Source organism: Carassius auratus, unplaced genomic scaffold (assembly GCF_003368295.1).
Source record: "Carassius auratus strain Wakin unplaced genomic scaffold, ASM336829v1 scaf_tig00034704, whole genome shotgun sequence".
NCBI lineage: Eukaryota > Metazoa > Chordata > Actinopteri > Cypriniformes > Cyprinidae > Carassius > Carassius auratus.
The window spans coordinates 79,711-95,712 of record NW_020526170.1 but is presented as its reverse complement, the minus strand read 5'-3'; the positions used below and the strand labels follow the sequence as shown (position 1 = coordinate 95,712).

Sequence of the window (16,002 nt, the reverse complement as noted above, 5' to 3'; positions counted from 1 at the left end):
GTTTAAGATAATACTCTCTCTATTTGTGTAAGCATGCTTAAAAAATAATTCCAAATTCGAACTGCAAACATCTTCACTGCAGATGAGATGAGGAAGAGATGATGAAGTGTGTGCTCACAGTTTTTAATTAGCAAAGTACACACAAGAAATAAGCCACCAGGTCCACAAACTTACTAATTAACTATCTAGATCCATTTAGACCAGCTAATGGTGATAAATGAACAGCTTTGACCATTCAACACTCATCAAATGCTAGTTCTATCTGGATTTTCAGGTAGGAGAAAAACATTTGCATGTAGGCTGAATCTGAAAGGCACTTTGGACCAAGTTGCAACAGACTAAATTCCCACTGAACCCTCTCGTTGACTGACAGGATGATAGCAGTCTTCAGAAATCTTTAGAGACGTCAGTGCATGCTTTTCTTCATGTCTTTTGACTGAACTCTGAGCACATCAACAGCACCATCACGTAAAAAAGGTTGTCATAGAAACGTGGCCTTTACCACAATTAGAAGGAGTGGGACGGATCACATGGAAGCGGGAACAGAGAGAGAGTGGGTTAGCCTATCAGTTAGCCGGTGTCAATCACAGGCACACAGCAGGCAGCCCACACCGGCTCAAAGCTGAACGCCGCTGCTGAAGAAGGAATCGATAAGGAAGACAGCGAGAGACAGTGATACACTGGTGATGTGTGAAGGTGGCAGGTGAAGGTGACCTGGGTTAGGAGGAAGACGCACACAAAACTAACAGAAATACACACACCTGCTGCTTTCTGTGATGGATGGAGCCTGACACTGATGTAGTTCGGTATGAAACAAAGCCACCTGTTACATCACACACTACATGGGAGGGAAAGGTGGGGGTGGGTCCCCTCGGTCCATTCGCCGCGGGCCCCCCTCAAACACAGGGCCCACTGCAACAGCACCAGTTGCATCCCGCACGGCCCTAGTGTTATTTTTTCTGAATGCTTTTTATTATTTCCTACTTTTACACAGGAACCACTGTATCTTTACAAGAAAAAATTGCTTGTGCTTTCCCTCATTTGGAAGTGGTGTTGGTTTTGGCAGCCTGTATTAATTTTAGTTTGTCTTTGTGTGAAGCTGTCATTTTAGTTTTTATTCGTTTTAGTCACGTTCATACTCTTTTTAGTCTATTCTAGTTTTAGTCGAAGAAAACTGATGACATTTTAGTCTAGTTTTAGTCGACGAAAACTCATTTTGCGTGGCGGAGTGCATGGCATTTTTTTGTAACTGTCCGCATAGATCCGCATCCGAACATGCACGACTGTGCCAGCGTTTGTGTGAAACAGAAGCAGTTTATTGTTAAGTTTAAACTCCACCAGGTGCTTTTTGGTGGAAAACGTTTTTTTTTTTTCTTTTTTTTTTTTATGTTTGCATAGTTTGTCCAAGGCTTCTTATTTGAAGTATGTTTTATTTTATTGTAATAGAAATAAATAAAATAAATAAATAAATATAATTTGAATTAATTTAGATATTAATTATACACTATTTGCTTAAAGTTGTCTTGTGTTTGATACGAAATACAGCCAATAGTTTAAGATAGTTTTTAAGAAGTTTGCACATAAAGAAATTATTCATTCATCAACTCATTCATCACAAGACTTGTACTGGACATACTAGCAAATGATTTCTCCTCACCGGTGATTCTCGACGCTTTTAGAGGACAGTCGCTCGCCTGTTTCAAAGAATAGTGCAACGACGAATGCAGCAAGTATAAAACCCTTGTCCATTAGGGAAGGTGCGCTCCCAGTCAGCGGAGCCGCTTAATTTTGTTTGTTGTCATCTTCTAAATAATGCCGCGAATGGGGCTTGAGGAAGGGACATCGGTTGTGTCTGCGCAGTGCAACCTTATGCAGCCTCTGAAGGGAGGAACAGGAAACAGAAATACTGCAAAATAAAAATAATAACATGACTAAACAAGACAAAATAATGTTATAACATTTAGTTTGTCTCGTTTTTGGTCAACAAAAATGAAGAGACATTTTAGCATAGTTTTTATTTTGCAAACCACGTTTAGTCTCATTTTTAATTCCTTGTTTTTCATCACATGATAAAGTTACGCTGACGACGAAATTTTGTTAAAAATGTTTTGTTGACGAAAGCAACACTATTTGGAATTAGCATTGGAAAAAGCATCTGCTGAATGAACAAATGCCTAGAAATCTTCCTCATCCAGTCCACAGCTTGTCCAAAGCATCAAAACTCAGTCCCTACTTCCACATCCAGTCACTGAGTCCCTCTCAGAACCGCTGTTGCCACATTAGCGCTGGTTGCTAAGAGACCCCAAAGATTCCAGGATCCCCATGTGCCCCATTCAGGCCCACAGCCATTTAGATGGAGTTCTGCTTTCCCAGCTTTGGTTACCGAGGGAGGGAAATTGGTATTTTGGAGGAGAGGAGAGTACCATAGTGACAGAAAGAAAAAGCAGGAACTCTGAGCTGAAAACATCCAACAATCCATCTTCTGCCATGGTAGCCAAATAGTCAAGCCCATAAACAAAGACAACTTGAAGAGTGATCAACAATAATGAGCTGTTCGAAATGACCGCCGGCCTTCTTTAGGCCCAACAAGGCAATAAAACAGCTGGAAAGTGACCAGACAGGCGTAATGAAGAGAACTAGGTACTTTGACTCTTTGAAAATATGTTAGCCGTACTGCTTCTTGGAAAATACAGCTGGTGGAACCCTGCTCAAGAATACAAAGTTGGCAGAAAACAGTCCTCAGAAGCTAAATTTAAATGTTGGTTGTTTAGTTTTTTTGAGTAGAAGAACAACAGAAGAGCCATGATGAAGCTATCTAAAGTACATGCTAGGCTAGCTGCCTCTCTCTGATCATGTTATGGAACATTTCTCATCACGTCATGCTTTGCGGTTATCCGATAATTGCTAAACTGGTGGTGTGTCAGCGGCGGTGGCGTAAAGCTTTGGCTGGAGCTCGTCCACAAATTCCACTGAAGTTATAAATCAATGACGGGTCTGAAATCTGGCATCCGTTCCTGTGCAACACAAACAAAACTCCACTAAACAAGAGACGCCTCGCCACTCATGGAATACTAAACACAAGGATTAGGAGGGGTGAATGAAAAGCAATGTGTTCTTCTGTCTTTCAATCGGATGGATGGTGGATCTGCTGTGATTTGGCGTGAATGAATCACAACACCTCATTATCACTACACTCTGTGCTGTCTGACATGTTAGCATCACTGTATCCACACTCTTCATGTGATTTACCCAAGAAAATACAACAGCATTCCTCTTAATTCAGGTTCAGGTCTAGGGTTAAGGCTTGTTATGGTTGTGATTACAATTTTAGAAGGCTAACTCTTAAGTTTTGGCCTATGATTTTTTGATTGGAATGTTTGCAGGAACGAAACAAATGTTAATCAGAAACAGGCTCTGGAGTATTATCTGTGATTTTGATTTTGTGAATGGGAGTTCCTCTTTTGCCATGTTATAACCTGGGATTTGGAATTAATGGAACTGATCAGGAATTTACTGGATCATTAAAGCTCCAGTATGCGATTTTTGTAATTGACCACAAAAGGGCGCATTTACAACAATAACAAAGGCGAAGCTTGATGACGCTATGAAGCAGGTGACGATGGGAGATGTCGTTTTTAATGCGTTTTCACCATATCAATGTATCTAAATGGGATAAACGAATCATGATCACGGATGAGGTAATTTATTCGTTTTTGTATTACCTGTATATCTGATCGTATTATTTTAAGTCATGATAATTAATGAACTGCAAGGATATACTATATTATCCCATTACAACTTACAGCTATTTGTTAAATGATTTGTTGGGTTAATGTTGTGCAGTGTTACGTGTTTATGGTTAATGCCGTGTTGTTTAACGTGCTCAAACCAATCGTTCTAAAAGTAAATTTGAACGAACATTTGCAAGTAATGACTAAATATATTTTTAACAACACATATCCGATTGTATTTAATTGTACTGCCATAATCTCGGTCACCACACGTGATAAAAATCCTTACCTTATTACAAAGAGCAATATAACAGTCCATTTGCCACGTTATGTTATTTTCTCACAGGTAACGTTATTGATAAAAAAAATGCTACAGTGACAGAATGTACAGGCATGTGGTGTAATTCATATCTATTAAAATCATCTTTACTGTAACTATTACGTTACTTGTACAATAACAAAATAAATAATTGATTTGCTTACCTGTCTATCAATACACTCGCGAGAGCAGAGTGTCTGTCAAGTCCAAGATTTTCGCGCAGCTCTCTCCATCTCGTAAACGCCTGGCCGATATTTATCCTGGTTTTATTCTTCTGTTTGTCACACAGTCTGCATGTATCCGAATATGGACGCTTACGTTTTACTGGCACTTCAATACTCGCCAAAGAGTAATCGTGATCCATAACAACGACAACCAAACCATACGCGCGGCTATAAAATAACCACCACTTCTGCATTTGACCATGTGATATTCCGCTGTGTCATCACATGGTCTACACCGGAAACAAAGTATAGAGCGGACATTGCGTCACTGAGAGGTGACATTTCTTTTCGGGGATGGCCAGTTATTTAAAATCGGAATTTCTCTGAAATAAAAAATCTTTGGAGACTTTTGAGATATTGTAAGTACACAACTGGAGGAAATATATCACACTGTGCAAGTTATTTTCGGAAATTTTATTACAAAATTCCTCCATATTGGAGCTTTAAAAGTTGCCATTTCATACCACAATGGAGCCATACTTATAGTCTTATAAATAACACCATGATTTACTCACCCTAATGCCATCCTATGTGTACATGACTTTCTTCTGTCAGACAAACACAATCAGAGTTATATTTAAAAATGTTCTGGCTCTTCCAAGCTTTAAAATGGCAATGAATGGGTGTTGAGGTCCAATAAAGTGCATCCATCCATAATATTACTAACAATGATATTGTTATTAATAATACTAATATAAAATGGTAAAGATTTGTTTTAAATATATTATTTTTATTATATTATTTTTATTACATATTTTATATAAATTTTAATAACATTAAAATTTATATTAATATTTTTGTTGTTTTGATAAACGCCGTCATGTGTGGCATCAGCTGAAATTGTCACTCGTTTCAGAGCTGTAGCAAGCTCAGTTGCTGAAAGATTACAAAATAGTTTTTTTTTTTTTTTTTTGGAATAACTGTTGAAATGTTCCCAATAAAACCTGGAACGTGTGCTAAAAATCTACAGGGTGAATTTTGAGTTCATGTTGACTTTAAACTCTACTTCCAAGGAGCAGGAAGATGGTATCACTGTAAAAACATGCAATGCTGATAAATGTAGCACAACAGCTGTTTGGCCCCGTTATGATACAGGCATGCGATACTGCCATGAATATCTGCTTCTTCTAAGCCTCAGCATTACAGGAAAAAATCGTGTCTGTGTTTGCAGTGTCAGTCAAGTCCACTGATAAAATAGAGCTCAGGGCATAACCTCATATCAAACAGTGAACTGTGACTCAATGATCCAAATGTTCAGCTCCTGTTCTGACATCCTCAATGTGGAACACATCTGCAGATGAATTAACAACACTGGGGTCAGAGGTTAAAGTGTTTAATCACACTGTACCCGTGGGGCTAGTGCCATGGCCTTGTCCAGCTGTGCCTCAATCAATTTAAATGCCTCATTGTCATGAGGGCGCCACTAAAGGGGACAGGCTCAGGGGTCAACAGAGAGGCCATTCCATTAAATATTGACCCCTAAGAGAAGCGGGGTTCATGGAACTAGAATGGCGTGAACGTGACGGGGCGAGATGTGGTGTCATGAAGGACGGAGGGAAATACGAGGGTGAAAGGGATGTGACTGCAGTTAAAATGCAGTTGTGTTGATAAACAACATATGTGGTAGATCATAGTCTATATGTAACAGTTCAAATCTGTGATCAGTCTCTGATTCCAAACAACCACTACTACAGGATTGGGTCTCATTTTGGAAAGAAAAATCTCAAATAAGGTATCTTTAATCTCAATTAATGTAATGTAAATGAAATATAATTTGAAAACTGAAACATAATTATTTTATATAGCTCCATTACGTTTTGCAATCTCCCCAAATAAAATGAATAAATAAATGCATATGAAATTAATTTAAAAATATATATTATTTAATATAAATAAATCAAGTTTGATATATTTTAACCTCTAACTACATAATTCATTGCTCCCTCGGAGTCTCCGAGTTGAAATTCTCAAAAGTGGAAACTCTCGAAACATCTTCAGCAAATTTGCACGTCGAGAGGTTTCAACAGAATCTAACGAAACACCTTCTGCTGGCACACAACACATCCAGAGCACCTATCATAACATCTAACCCTGAGAATTGCACGTCTTCTTCCAAAGAACAGTTGGAGGAAAAACAGACGGCTTATTTCTTTTGGTCAGCTGGTTCACTCGAGCATTATGACCAGGTGCTCAAATAAAAGACACCTTCGACTCCCCCATGTTGATTTACTTCTGGGTTAAATAAATAAAGAAACACTTGCGTGTGCTCTTCTTAAAACAGTATCAGAGAAAGTGTGGTAGGCTCTGGAACCTTCTCTTTCTGTTCACTCCACACGTTTACATGTTTGCCATTAAGCACCGTGGCAAAACTGGGCATGTGTTTGACCCAGCATGTGCAACCAGAAACAGAGGGAGAGAGCAAACCAAGAGGTAAAATGGAAAACAAGAGAGAGACGGCTGAAAAAGATAGTACACCCAAAAATGAGATGTCTTTGGGTTGTCACCCAAAATTTTGTCATCATTTACTCACCCTCTGCTTGTTCTAAACCTGAAAATTAATAAGTAAATAAATAAATAGACATATTAATAAATTAATACAATGGAAGTCGATAGCTACCGTCAACTGTTTGTTTAAAAAAAAATCTAAATGTTTTTACTGGAAGAAAGAAACTCATACAGGTTTAGAACAAATGAATGGTGAGTAAATGGTGACAGAATGACATCATTTTTTTGGGTGAACTATCCCTTTAACATTCTTATTTGCATATTTGCAGTGTCAGTGTCATTCATTGGACGAATGCAGCATGCAACCTGTTCACATAACTGCTCTAGCATTACGCATCCTCATATTATTGCAGACTGCCTTACCTGAATGGTTTTCCGTCACCATTTTAAATTTGTTTCCCTCAAATACTGAAATGGCTGTTTATACAATGCGCTGTGTTCCCGTGACCATCCTAAGTATGTGATGAACCATGTGATTGGGTGTCTGTTGCTAATCATCCAGCCGTAACACTCTAACACGGCAGCATTTCACACTGTACATATTTATGTAGGGTTAACTACAATGTTAAGTTATTGACAAGTGAAACGTTCTTTTACGGGGTTTAAAACACCAATAACTCAGGGTTAAGCGCAATGTGAAAGTTGTCAAGAGCTTAGTGATGGTGATGCTGAAGTCATGCAACAGTAGTTTAGTTTGTCCAAAGCCTATGTTTAAAAATCCAATTGGGTTTTTGTCGTGGGAACCAGGGTGATACGAACCTCTGGGTGGGCTTACAGAATGATACCATTACTGTAGCGTTCTTTTATAGACCTCTATGATTGTGGCAGGTTTGCAAAGCTGAAAAGTGATGTTCAATCTGATTATAGGATCTGTAAAAAAAATTCAGTTGTTTCTAACTGCCATTTTTGACATTGAGGACACAAAGTCTCAGCCAGTATTTTGAGTGACAAATCTTATAAATACACTGCCATAACAGCTGGTCTTACTGTCTGAGAGATGCGATCAATGCTACAGGCGTCAGAGCTTTTAAAGGGGGACCTGTGCCCTTTGGAGAAATTCAGAGTGATGGATGGACATCGTTTTTCATATGTCGTCTCCTCTCCCAAACACTTTTGCTCTCACTGACCTTGTCTCTTTCTACCCTGGAATGTTTTTCAGCTGGTGATAAAGGGACTCCCTCACCCCTTCCTGTACCTGTGTTTTTGATGTGTGGCACCCTGGAGCGCTAACCGCAGATTAGGGGAAATGGGTGCAGGAGAGCAAGATGGCTGCCGGAGGGCCCAGTGGGGTGATTTTAGTGATGAGTGAAGATTGGGTTTCAAAGTGTTGAGAAATGCTACACAAATGAGGTCTACAGTGATCACCGGGGAAAATACAGGGGCGTGGAGCCGTGGGTCATGTGGTACCACCCCGGGCAGAAAGAGAGGCCATTTAGTGGCCATTTTAGCAATGATGAAATGGCAGGTACTACCTCAGCACCTGCATTTGAGACAGTCAGAAAAGGTCACACAATCTCTCTGTATCACTGGGTGGTCTCTGTGGTTATTTCAACACCTGAATATACAGATGACATAATGTGATGCATTCTGTGAGACCTACAAGCTTCCTTTTGGGAAGCAGTTTAGCTCAAAAATTATTTTTCACGCAATTACTAACACTACACATCCTGAATATGAAAAAGTTAACATAATACTTGGATGAAAATATATTTTTGGATCCCAAAAAATAAATAAATAAATACATTTGAAATCTTCCACAGCCATTTTTGAGCCAGTTACTGGAGTTAATTCCATGTGACTCTGACGCCAAAGGAAAATAACACACTGATGGCACCACGAGCATAGAAACAGTCCCCAATCCATTAGAGACTATCCTGAGCTGTTATGTTGGTACCAGGAGACATGGAAAAATTAAAAAGAAAAAATATGTCATCATGTCACTTTCATGCTTTTAAGAGTATCCATAAACAATCAGATAATTGTAAAATAAAGTATAATGAAGAAAAAAAAACTGACCCCAAACATTTGATCTATACTCAATGTTAAATTGATAAATCATCAAAATAATTATATATTTATTTACTTATGAAACTGATTCTAAATGTCTCTCATTAGAGAAAGAAAAAAAAATTAGAACAAGATGATGTAGTTACACCATCCACCATACTAACCAGCCATACCAAAACAAGTTGTTTCATCACAAATGTGGTGCAGCAATCATTCTGAAGCGTGAATAGCTAATCAACACTATGTGTATAACCAGGCTGATTACTGTCTTAATCAGGGTCTAGCAGTCAAACAGCTTCACAAGAATGACCCTCAAGCCAGACAGAACAGCACCAAACCAACACAAAATAGTCATGGAAGTCCTGATGTACGTGAGATTTTGCTTGTTAACTTACGGGGAGATGCTACAGACTCTCCAGAGCCTTCACAACCATCCTCATCATCACATTCAGCACTGCTCTCTCCACTGCCTCTCTCGTCCCAGGACTCCCTGAGCCCCACACCCGGCATGACCTCTTGAATCTCCTAAAAAGAAAAAGGAAAATCACAAATATCAGATCAGTAATTATCACTATTAAATGCAGAGGTATATATCAGACACAGAACACAATCAGATACATCTAATTCTGAACAAGTGGCAGTGTGTGTTGGGACAACATGATGACACCTTGGTACTATCTGTACCAAATGCAGTTTTGACAATGGATATTTGGACTGTTTTTAATTTTGCACACCGGAATGAGGATGAATATGAATCTTTCCACTGACATTTCACTAGATTTCCCTTCTCGTTCAGTGTGAGATTTTGAGCTCAGGAAGTTAACGAATTTGATTTGAATCTTTCAGTACCTGCTGGGGACTAAATGTCACAACACACTCCCTGTACACATTCTTTGAAAGTCACTTTGCACAGAAGTTCCCAATGAGGAAATAAATGTCAATGTAAAGGTCAAACTCGCACAACCCTTTAACCTTTGAGTCAGCACAGTCAGGATGCACACGCTCGCCGTGACCTTTCACCCCCTGCCCAGGGCTCACAAGTCAGCTAGAGATGTGAAGCTATAGATAAATATAGCAGGTTTGCCAGGAGCTAGACAGTGATAAATATATAGATGATATTAATGGAAAGTAATGACAACGGCTCCACACACATGGTTCAGCACTCTCTGCTTGGCTTTCTAACTTTGTACCGACAAAGCACATGGACGCCTTTCAAAAACAGCCACGTGCAGATTGACGCAAACACAGAAGATGACTCTGGGGAAAGTGTTCCAACACTGCAAATGCACCATCATGCACAAACTCAAACCTTTTCTGTTCCTTAAAATGACCTCATACGGAAGCACTGATTTCATTAATATTTTTAGATTAGACTGGTTTAGTTTTTTCAAGTCTGAGAAGCCTGATCAAATTGCAAAGCCACAAACACAAAAACCATTAGAGTAACTATTTCCAATTCACATGACAGTGTCATAAAGCTGCATTTCTCATGTGTACCAGTCTTGTTATTGTTAAATAACCAACTTAATCTATTAAAAATCTTTTTTTTTAACCTAAAGCTGAAATGAAATACACTTTAAATATTAGATGAAAAATCTAAACATAAGAAAAACTTAATTAGAAATGTCACCTTGGCACCTAACTGAAATAAAATGAGTTAAAGTTAAAGTACTAAAATATATAATATTTTAAAAACATTAAAATGTGCTTAAAAACTTTAAACAGAAAATATGAAAATGCTAATTTAAAAATATTTAAAAACAAAATACTTGTAATAGTATAACAATAATGCTATAATAATATTGATGCATACCTGAGTATTTTTTTTATTTTATATTTTTTAGGATTCACAACAACTTTCTATGAGAGTTTCTAAATCTGTGAAGGTCTTTCTAAATCGATGCACCGCAAATCTTAATTCTCTACTGGTTTTGCTTCAGGATCCAGATTTCAAGTTATGATCTAGTACTATAATGGTTTATTGTACAAGATATACTGTACTTAAAAAGTCAATAAAATTAGAAATGGATTTAATATTACCAATAACTGCATAGGCCTAACAATTTGCACAATTATTAATAAGTCACGTTTCGAAGTAATGAATCAGATTTCATTTTGAAATTAACCACAACATATTTAGGAAACTAATTATAATAATAAAGCTTATTTTATGTTCAAGAAAAAAGCAGGTGGCAAAAGCAAATAATAACCCCACAAAATCATGTTACCTGGTTACTGGGAGTTATTTATTGCATTTACCTTCTATTTCTTCTTCTAATCTATTTTATTGGTAGGTACAGTACATACAAACTTCTGCATTGAGAACATGCCCTGCTGCACTATCAATAGACATAATGCACACTCGCAAAGCCCAGTAGAGACACGCACACACACACACACACACACACACACACATCCTCAACCCCAGCATATTGAAACATATAATGGAAACATCATGAAAAACAGGATTTTCTCTGCTCTATGGAGGATGTACTATACTGTGCAGTCATATACCAACACTGTTTTCCCAGCCTACATTTTAGTGGACCATTTATGATTTCACACTGTGTAACAAAGAACTATACAACACAGTCTTCCATAACTGAGTAACAAAATAACTTTTGTTAACCAAAATGAGAAGAATGAGTGGCTGCTCGCAAATGACTTGCATTTTTGCACAATTCTTAACAGAAAGTTCCCAAACAAAGCTTAAGTTTATTCTCAATATAAACAGACAAATGCCGTTTTGAGCGGGAAGCTCTTCATGTGACTATTCTTCTTCATCAGACTGTTAAAAACCATGTCTAATTACCAAAACACAGCTGCTGTTGAAAAGAAAATGCTGTTCCTCAAACAACTGAGAATTGATCCAATTAAAGGAATAGATTGGAAGTGCACAATGCTATTGGTTTTGAAGTCATATTACATTGCAGTAATTGCTGAAGAAATGCATATGGATTTCAAGTTAATTTGAAACAGCATGCAATTTGATGTGTTAATAATAGCCAACTATCCACAGTTGCAAGGTACTACTTGATTCTAACTGAACTTTATTGACACCTATATGCTTTTGATTTAATTTGTATGTAAAGCACAATTTGCCTGTTCTGCACACTTTTGCTTAGATCAATCATTCAGAAATATTCAGGTTTATGCAGTCACAACTATAAGAGCACATGAGGATTAAGATTGCCCACATTTATAAAGTCAGAGCTTGCCAATCATAATGGAGGTCATTTACAAACACAAAAACAGCCCACATAAAAAGGTCAGAAGTGGGATGAAAAAAAAAGGTTATTTAAAATTAAAAGGAATTAAAATGCAAAAAGAAAATAAAAATAGAATATGACATTTAAAATGTTACTCTGACACAGTAAGCCAAATAAACAGCATTTTTCTTGAAGGCATCAACCCAACAAAAGAAATATAATTACCGTATTTTCAAGACTATAAGTCACGCTTTTTTCCATAGTTTGGCTGGTCCTGCGACTTATAGTCAGGTGCCACTTATTTATCAAAATTAATTTGACGTGAACCAAGAGAAATGAACTAAGAGAAAACCAAGAGAAAACATTACCGTCTCCAGCCGCGAGAGGACTGATGCGACTTATACTCAAGTGCGACTTATAGTTCGAAAAATACGGTAATGTTTTCCTCTTCTGTGCCTCATGTGACCCATTAGGTCCAATAAAGTCAAACACTGATTATAAACGAATCACAGAAATGAATATTTTTTATCAAAGCCCTTACAAACCAATCAACCTTGCAATCATCCAACGTAGTCAAATGAATAAATTAATTACATATTCATGTCTTAATGGACTGGCTGGCGGTGTCGTGACTGAGTCAGCTAACCTACGGAGTCTAAAACGCATTCAAGAGACTCTCATTAGACACACTATAAAGAATTAATTAAAAAATGAAAGACTGCAGTGACCATGGTTATGGTTTATTAACTGGCTGAAGGCCCAGTTATCTCAGCCTCTCTTTCTAATTCTGTACATCACAAACAATTCGACAAATCTTTTGAACTAGAAATGCCAAGGTTGAAACGTTAGATTGAGATTAATTGAATGTGTTTAAACTTTGTTTTACAAACTGAAACCCAAGTCAAAATAATAGTTTATGGCAATTAAAAGCATATGAGCTTAACTTATGAGTATGAGTATTCCAAATAAAGGTGATGGATTTGAGTCCTTGAGAACATTTAGAATTTCGATAACGGTCTCTGCCAATAAGGTTAACTGAAATTGTGCTTCTTAGACCCTTTAATAATTTATTAAAGAACGAAATATCAACCTAATTGCAGGCTATTTTTATTTTCCTTAATATGGCTCCCCGGACTGTGCAAACATTGATGTCACGTGGGACGTCTAACTCCCATTTGACATATTTCATAAGGCATACAGTATAAAGGGAGTTCAATATGCAACTAATTTCATCGCCTGTGTGTGTCCCTCTCTTCCGGTTCACAAATGAACACGGCCAAAACTCACGTCCTACGAGAGCATCAATCACAGCTAATCCAGACATCTGCTCTAAGATGTTTCCAAAGTGAGATCGGACAGGCTCCAGGTTAAATACTGCAATGGGGAATGTTCCTGCAAGGGTCACTATTGAGACAAGTTCATTTGAACATCTAGATTAATGTTGTTGTTTTTCTTCACCGCAAAAGCTAATTTTCTTGTTGCCCAATAAAAACATAAAAACATTCATTATTAAAATGCATGCTAGGCTTACATATTTACATTTATGCTTAGAACAAGAACAACAAAGCTTAATTCAAAATATACAGTACACAACACTTCAAAACTTGGAGTTGCTATGAATTATTATTATTTTTATTATTTTTTTAGAAGCTTCTTATGTTCATAAACTGTAAAATGGTAATAGTGTGAAATTGTATTACAATTTAAAATAACTCTATTTGAATATATTTTACATGTAATCTATTCCTATGATGGTAAAGCTGAATTGTTGTGCTTATCTATATATCTACCTACAGTACCTACCGTTATTTATTTATTTTGGAAATGGTTATACTTTTTGTTTTTCACTGGATTCTTTGATAAATAGAACGTTCAAAAGAACAGCATTTATTTGTTTTAGAATTTTTTGTACCAAATGTAGTCTTTGCTGTCACTTTTGTTTAATTTAATGTGTCCTTGCTAATTAAAAATACATTTTTTAAAGTAAATAAATTTGGCTACAAACTTTTTTCCTGAAAACAGAAATCTAATTTTGCCCAAGTAAATCTATCTTGTTCATTAAAATATGTTTTATTTACTCCAAAATGAGAAAAAGAATCTGCTAATTAACATTTTTCTTGCATGTTGCAAGGTTTTTTTTTTTTTTTTTTTTTTTGTCACATTGATTCCTCTGCTCAGGCACACATCTGATTGGTTAAAAATTGCTTTAAAGAAAGCGTGAATTCAGCTTGTCAGTTCCTGATCCTCTTTCCTTTTTCAACTCACTGTTTCTATGTATATATAAAAAAAAACTAACAAAAGACCAACTAAAGTATGTTCTGTTAGGCTGGTATTGTCACTCTGCAAAGTATTGGTATGGACATTGGACAGAAAATTGATTGACAGACTGAAGGAATCATGAACGATTAAAAGAAATCCAATCTGTCCATTTATACTTTCCAGATTTGATTGTAATCGGATTTCAAACCACATACAGATGTGGTTTGGATAAGGGCTGTAAACATCAGATTGAATGTGTTTTTGTTAGTTTTTTTTTTTTTGACTAAAAAACAAACCAGGATTGAGTCAGTAAAAAAAAAAAAAAAAAATTGAAATTGAAATTGAAATAGAAATTTGCTATCAAAAGCTCATTTGTCCAGTTTTAAATAAATATATCAGTTGATGTGCTGAAATAAGTAGTCTGTTGCATGCATGAGGATGGGAATAATGTTCCTCTTTTCCACTCCGGAATCATCCAACTGAAACATCACGTACGAAGTCTGTAAAACTCTATAAGATAAACTTAAAAGAACTTAAAGAAGAAACTTTCTATTCACTGTAAAACCTGAGTTTCCAGAGTGACCGATCCTCTGGTAAGAGCAGGTCGAGGTGTGTGTGTGTGTGTGTGTGTGTGTGTGTGTGTGTTAGTGGTTAATAGCTCATACTGCTTTGTTGAACAAACCCCAGCAGGGCTCAAGAAAACACATTCCAGGAGTTAATGACCAAAATGAGGGTAAAATATTGCATATTTACTGCACACTGGCATCCAGAGGAAGAACAAGAGAGAGAAGGAATGAAAAAGAAAGAGAAACAGACAGAAGGAGGGGGAGAGAAAGCGATCAGGTTTATAAATCTGTGCGAGAGCAGGACAAAAGCTCACTAGAGAGCTGACAAACATGCAAGAAGACATTCGTAAGACATTAAAGGGCAACAGAGCAGCAGTGTGAGTGTGTGAGGCCAAGCTTTCTTTCTCACGACTCACTGAAGAGGATTTCTGCTGCTTGAACACACACACACACACACACACACACACGCACGCACGCACACAGACAGGGTGTGTAGTTGACAGTCCCACCCTCACACAGACAGACTCCATCACCTCATGAGGACCAGAACAAGAGACAGAAAGAAAGACAGACGAAAGTGACAGAGAGAAGCAGAAAAGAGAGCCATGCACTACTGCTCAATTGTCTGAGATCAGTAAGATTTGTTAAATATTAATACTTTTATTAAACAAGGATGCATTAATTTGATCAAAGGTGACATAAAAATATGTAACGTTACAAAAAAATTGACCTAATTTTAATATTTGGGTGAACTAACCCTTTAATGTTAAAAAACCTCATAAAGTGAAATTTTCATGCCATGGGACCTTTAAGAATTTCAGCAAGTATTTATATTTTATTTCGGCCTCATTTTAATTAACAACTGTTTCTAATACATTTTAGTTTTAGTTAACAACAATAAACCTGTTGTGAAAGAGCCAAAATGTGAAAGAAAGAACGAGAAAGAAAGACAGGAGGAGTGACAAACAGGAGTGTGCACATCATTATAAAGAATGCCCTCTCCTTCTTTTAGCTGCATTCTTTTGCTCTGAGCTTCACGTCTCCAGGACAAACAGAGCTCAGCGTCTGGCGTAGCACAGCGCTCATGTCAGTGACCTCCTCTCCTGAAGGAAAAGGGATTTCACAGACATCAGAGTGCCTGGCAAAAGCTCTTATTATTTCCACGGACACAGAGGACGTGCT

The 16,002-nt window shown here is 37.2% G+C and overlaps 1 protein-coding gene across 2 annotated transcripts in view; it reads right to left on the bottom strand.

Annotated features, from left to right (window-relative positions):
* LOC113081635 (glypican-5-like) overlaps positions 1 to 16,002 on the bottom strand; it is an 89,173-nt gene that overhangs the window by 11,523 nt on the left and 61,648 nt on the right. For both annotated transcript variants that reach the window (XM_026253651.1, XM_026253652.1), the window contains one exon: positions 9,182 to 9,311. In XM_026253651.1, coding sequence (XP_026109436.1) covers positions 9,182 to 9,311 — 130 coding nt within the window. The remainder of the gene's footprint in view (positions 1 to 9,181; positions 9,312 to 16,002) is intronic.